The sequence below is a fragment of the Ambystoma mexicanum genome, chromosome 5q, assembly GCF_040938575.1.
Source record: "Ambystoma mexicanum isolate Mex_15411 chromosome 5q, UKY_AmexF1_1, whole genome shotgun sequence".
In the NCBI taxonomy this organism is placed as follows: domain Eukaryota; kingdom Metazoa; phylum Chordata; class Amphibia; order Caudata; family Ambystomatidae; genus Ambystoma; species Ambystoma mexicanum.
Genome location: NC_090933.1, coordinates 448,055,954 through 448,062,400, shown reverse-complemented (window position 1 = coordinate 448,062,400; position 6,447 = coordinate 448,055,954). Strand labels below are relative to the sequence as shown.

Sequence of the window (6,447 nt, the reverse complement as noted above, 5' to 3'; positions counted from 1 at the left end):
CGTAAGCAAGTTACTTGTTTGGTGCTCTGTGCGGAGTTCCAAACAGATTTGTGTTTTTGTGCTGCCTTGCAGCTCCTTATATTGCCTCAGGGACAAGCCCTGGGCTTTGTATGTCTGTGTAGGGACTGAGCCCAAACCCCAGCCGGCACCCTAGGCATTTCGCACCCTGAGGTGCTTCTTTAGTTGTTACCTGATGTTTCCTGCATGCCCTGGGATATTTTGCACTTCCTCACTGGCCTGACCAAGGTGTTGCTTCCACCGTGCCTGGCTCCAGGAGTCGGAGGGGAGGGGGCAGGAGAGGGGTGTGTGTTTCTATTTCCCCGACTTTGGCTGGGCTGCTGCCGGCCATTTTTCCCGACCCCTCTATCATGCCCTCCTTGGGGCACAGGTTACTGCCCTCCGCTTTTGAGCTGCAGGATTCCCCCTCCCAGCGCTGGCTACAATTGAGAGGCCTGGTTTCAATTAAGTTTAAGAAACGTAAAAAAAATGTGTTGTACACTTAACCCTCGAACCTCAAACGTGGCTGTGGCTTTTCAATTCTTTAAACGTGTCTATTCACAAAAAACAATATCGTAAAACCACGTCTGTGTTTTTGCATCAATTTAACATTGTGACACGCGTTTGGGATGTGTGTGCGCCCTGTAGGCGCGATTTCTGGATCGATTGGGGGTAAACCGGGCTTCTTGTATACGAATTTACAGATCTCGTCATGGTGGGGAGTTAAATAGCCAGGGGAAGAGGAAACAGAATGGCTTCCAGCGCCCCAATCATTAGACACCCTTTGATTACACGAGATGGGCTGCAGGGGTCATCTTAAATCAACAAGTTCCGTGAGCCTAGGTGTGGCGTGAAAACGTCAGGTCAACTTGGGGGAAGTGGAGAAGCTGACCCGGGTCCAGATGATGAGAGCGGGAGGCGACCAACTCTCCTTATAATTATCATCATCTGCTGCTTTTCCCTCTTCTGGCAAAGAAACACTCCATCCATTTGCAGAAATCGCCCGGGGAAACGCTACATCAAAACTAATCACAACGATTAAAATCAGCTTTTCTGTGCAAGGGGAAGAGAGCGCGAGCAATAAGCAAGTTGGAGGCTGGAACGGAGCTGATTGTTCCCTTCGCACAGGCACCCAGAGAAATCAGACGCAAAAAATGCCTCACAACGATATCCGTACTTTGTTTTTAATCAATTCGGCTGTCCGTGAGATCAGCTGATTCCATTTAAACTTTTAAAAAAATATATACATTTTATGTTTCCCCCCTCACTCTCGCTCAGCTCCCCGGGATTGATTTAGACTCGAGGTGGAGGCATGAGCTAATTGTATCCTGATCCTTGCCTTGAGGGGTTTCGAAGCCCTGGAGCAACTATTCTCTGTATTTTGTTCTCTCTACCTTGGCCAAGCTATTGCATTTCTCCCTGGCGTGGCGAGCTGAGCAGATCGCTGGAAGAAACGGCGAAGGGGGCTCGAAAGAGAAGTTGGAAGGAGAGATCGAGAAAGAACCGGCGGCTTCGATGTTTCAGGTAGGCTTTCCGGTTTATTTGCTCTGAGATGGTTCAGGCTGGGGACTTTTCGGGCGCAGCTAGGCTGCTTTTACGCATGTGCCAGGAGCAGCAGCAGACGCTTTGGCGAATCTCTCTCGCTGATCATCACTTCCTTGTGTGTGTGAGAGGAACAAACACACACAAATCCCCTATTGATCGGCAGTTCAAGGGAGTCTGGGAGGCGCAGAAATGTGGGTTGTCAGCAGAGTAACCTATTTCTGGCGGCGGCTGGAGCACACGGCAGTGCGTGCCATTGTCTGACGCGGGCAGACAGTTCCTGCGGAGGGGCAGCCACGGGCGGGCAAGGGAGCCCTTCATGCGTGGGGCTCGGGGTCCTGCTTTCTCTCGGGCAGGGTGTGAGCGCGCGCGGCTATGGCGCAGGGAGGCGCGCGCGAGTGCCCTTGGTATGGCGTACGAGCGATCGTTCTTGTTAGAGGGAGGGGCGGCGTCCTGAATGAAGACCCCGTTTTGGGGGGGGCGCCACGCCACTGAATCGAAACGCGCACGTTGTGGGTGCGTGGGCTGTCCCCGTGGCCTGCGGGTCCCTTGTCCCCGTGGCCTGCGGGTCCCTTGTCCCCGTTGTGGAGCCGCTTGCCGGGGTCAGACTGCCCTCCTCTCCTCACCTCAGGCGGGTTTGGGTGGTGCATGGAGCTAGACACAGCCGCGGCCTCCCCCCTGGCCTGAGAGAAGCCAGCAGCTGCACACCCACGTACCATGTATGCATGTCCAGAAACACTCTGCTAGCCTGTCATTTCTGTGGCTTTTGTTTTTCTGCCTTTAATATATTTGTTTACCCCTCCCCCCCAGCTAAACGCCTCAGATCCTTTATTTTCATGAAAGACGCCATTGTGCTGCTGCAGTTTGCCTAAGGGGTTTTTCCTTTTTTTTTTTTTTTTTTTTTTCTCCTTGATTTCATTTTAAAGCAGGAGGTACTTTTTGTCTTCATCTCTCACACTTTATTGTTCAACCAAAGGCAGTCTACTGTGTACGTTTCTTGTCAGTAGCTAAATCGTTCACATTTAAATGTGCTTTTGATGTTACTATATCACATCTTTCAGCTGTCACCCAACTCTCTTAAGCTAGCTGTCAATCAACGTGAATGTAAGCTCGTGTCGAGTCCCTCAGAATGGAAGGTCACGTTGACTTCATGGTGTTTCACACCTGTAAGTGGTCCTTTCTTTGATTTATTTTTTTCCTTCTGAAATCGTGAACTTCTCATCCAAAACTTTCCAATCTCACTCCTTGCTCCACGAAGTCCTTAGCTCCACAAAGGACTGTCTGGCTGGCCATTTGGACCCATTTAGGTCCGATAGTTTTCATTTCTCTTACAAGTCCACTGGCTACAAAATGCACCCTTTGCACACGTTACCCAAAATGTGCCCCAGGCTGTATACTAATAGTTGCAGAAAAAAATTAATTGTGCTTCACATTTCCAGTTAGTCTATTTTTGGCCCAGTCGAATTTCATTTGTGTGGGCTTTTTTTATTTTTTATAATTGAACCACCAACTCGGAGCCTATCAAGAGACGTGACCAACATCTTGAGACGCAACTCTTGGCCATTTTGGTGTTGGGGTGTCGTTTGACATCAACCTCGTTTTCTTTTTGTTACAAGAATGCAATCATGGTGCCCACGTGTATGTTAAAAACAATGTTTCATCTTCCACCAAGTACAACGCCTGTTTATGTACTCACTCGCACCTTTTGTAAATAGCAGATATTCACAAATACCTTATACTTGGGTCATATAGCTGCATCTGCACCAACAATGCGGATTGGTGAATGGTGGCTAAAACTATTAAGGTGTTTGTTACTCAGCCGTCTTTGCAATGATAACATTCCTTAATGGAATACCCTTGGAAGGCTTGCCCCCTGTTTTAAACTATGAAAGGGAATTCCGTCACTATCATGGCTGGGAAGTCGGTATGTTAATAGATTGAAGGACTGGTTGAATATTTATTTTATGACTCCTGTAATTTCAAAGTTTCTTTTTAATGCTTCCTTCCCTCTTTTACTTTTATGACGGGTCTTATGATTTTTTCTTTTTTTTTACTGTTTATATTCAGTTGTTAAAGGTTCGAAATAAACCAAAACATGTAATAAAAAGATATTCTGCACTATTTGCCAGGTGCCCAAGTAAATATTATTACTGCACTATTTACCCTTCGTGCAGTGGAATAGATGTTTTCAATTAAAAAAACACCACTTTTAAATACAATTACACTTTGTTTTGAAACTGATTCTCTTTAGTGGGCAGTGACTGATGCAAGTGAACGTGCGAGCTTCTGTTGCCTCCCAAATAGCAGAGTTTCCACCCAAAAGGTTAGACTTTTTTTCTAACGTTTTATCTTAAACATGTATTGTTAACGTATACAAAAAGTAAACATTGGCTTTGGTCTTATTACAAGAATGACGCAGACGTGGCTTAGAAAGCATTAAACATGTTAAAACCTACTTTGTCAAAGCCAATAGGTTTGGCTTGTTCTCAGTGTATGTGCTGTGCATGGTATAGAATTGTTTATTGGGGTGTATGAAAGTGTAGTTTGAGAGGTGTATTCAATTTTTAGGTGTGCAATTCTCATATTTGTAGGTGTATGAGACAAGTGATGGATACAACATGTGGAATCAATGAAACTCGCTGACCTTGCCGTGATTGTTTTTATCATTCTGGGTAATAACAGAGGTGGGATGGGGGCATATGGAAATCTTGCTTGGTCTGCCAAAAGCTGCCAGGTCACATCTCTTCTGCACTGAAAGGAGAAAACTCTGAAGAGGCACAAGTGAAATTTGCACAAGTGGAATTGTTATAAGCTCACTCCACAGGCCCTAATAAATCAACCCAGATGTTTTGGCATTAAAGACAAACACTGCAGGTACTGCTCGATTGTTTTAGCTCTGCCTTTGTTTGCTCGTCTGTCTGCTGTTAATAATATTTGCTGTTGATTCCCAGAAAAGGAGTAAGAATATTCCAAAACCGGGAAGTAAATTGAGGTCTCGATCAGAAACTATGATGACCAGAAGCCCAAACTGGGAGAAGCGTACCAGTCTTGGTGCCGTTGAAGTACTCAGACATGTACTGAAATGTGCCATCTTTGAGCAGTATAGTTAACTTTAATCACATACATCGTTCACTATAAATTTGTTTTTTGTCCATTCATAAATGGCAAACCATGTGTAGATGCACTATCCTACATTAAGCGCCAATTGTGCAATCTGATTTAATGTAAAGTTCACCTAGAAATATCTTCAGTTCAAGGATATGTCTACTTCCGGACTTGACTAACATAGAAGATTCTGACATCGATGAGAATTTGGATACTTCAAAAACTGATTGAATTGCTGATAGCGAGCACAAACTAATAGAGCACATAGAGACCCTTAATAAAGAGGTTTAACAAATGTGAGTACCGGAAGTGACAATAATAAAGAATTCCTAACGTTTGATGATATTCTCAAGGGACATCAGAACAAAGTCCAATTACGTAATTAGACAACGTTTTTCAAAGATTACAGGCAGAATCGTCTATACAAATTTCAGCCCAAATATAGTGATTAAATACAGACAAACCCTATCACAGAATAGTATCCGACCATCGTCGCAAATGAGTTTGTATTCAGAAGTGTCACAAAACAGGATATAGCAAAGAAATGAAACCCGTTGTAAAGAAACACAAGGCAATTTCATAATGCAACATGATTTACTGTTTTCTATGTTCAAAAGTGATTGATCAACACACAATTTAGGCAATTGTACAATACAACATACAATTTACTAATCTATGTCCAAATGTGATTGATACTAGTAAGCAAACCATTTATTACCGATGGCTTACGGTTTAATTGACTTTAACACATTAAATGTTTAGTGAACGAGTATATTCATGGTTCTTGTGAATGAAATTAATTTACTTTTTTGAACTAATATGCATATAATTGATAAATTGAAGAGATTTCCATTAAATCAGATTGTACCATTTGTGCTTAATTTCGGAACAGTCTTTGTAAACTGTTGGATTATGTTATAAAGGCATAGGTTTTTAATGGCAGGGCAACATGCATATCCAATGGGTAGTTTCAACTTATTTGAATTTAGGCATAGGATTGTACCAAACCCATTTTTTGAAGTTTCATCTTTGAGACGTAGTCTTATGATGACATGTCATTTTAGCCATTTACCTGGAGTAGTTAAGACTATAAAATCCATAGGTACCATGTATCGTGGTTTATGGGTTACAGGCAAAGTATGTAATAATCTCACTGGCGGTGGCACTTTAATTACACTGCGAGCATACAGCACATTTCTGTATCTAATCAATCACACCCCTCTTCCTAATAGGACACCAACATCTCATCAAATTTAGAGTTTTCTTCTGCCCCGGATGTGCTGCAACTTTAGAATTATAATACCACTATAGTGCTTCAATAGGTATGTACAGATGGTCTTGGATCTAAAGGATGCCATAAAACGAGGTGGGATTGAGCTCTTCTACTACCATTGATGGTCGTGAGCCCACGTTTGCATGTCCGTTAGTAGCATGAGATGGCATGTAAAAGATGAAAATGTGTGTTTCAACAATGGGTTCCTCAGTTTTTTTTGTGCTGGCGGGTCTCCTAACCATGACAGCATCTGCATTCCCATGTAATTTCCCTACACTTGAGTAATCACAAAGTTGAAAAGTCAGGAAATATAAAGTTCCACCTTGCCTGTTGTGCATTACTGTCTTTATCCTTGTAGGTTTTGGTGGTCTGTATAGACCTGTAGGCAATAAGCCGCTCCCAGCAAGTGGTGGCACCCTTCCTTAACTGACCACTTGATTGCAGTGAGCTCTATCTTTGATTGCATATCTTTGTGAAGTAGTGCTTAATTTCCTTGAGTAAAAAGCCACAGCATGTAATAGCACCACGCC

The 6,447-nt window shown here is 43.4% G+C and overlaps 1 protein-coding gene across 1 annotated transcript in view; it reads left to right on the top strand.

Annotated features, from left to right (window-relative positions):
* Positions 1 to 875: 875 nt before the first annotated feature.
* KCTD1 (potassium channel tetramerization domain containing 1) overlaps positions 876 to 6,447 on the top strand; it is a 506,279-nt gene continuing 500,707 nt past the window's right edge. The window contains exon 1 of the mRNA XM_069620946.1: positions 876 to 1,521. Within this exon, the coding sequence (XP_069477047.1) occupies positions 1,513 to 1,521 (9 nt within the window). The 5' untranslated portion in view covers positions 876 to 1,512. The remainder of the gene's footprint in view (positions 1,522 to 6,447) is intronic.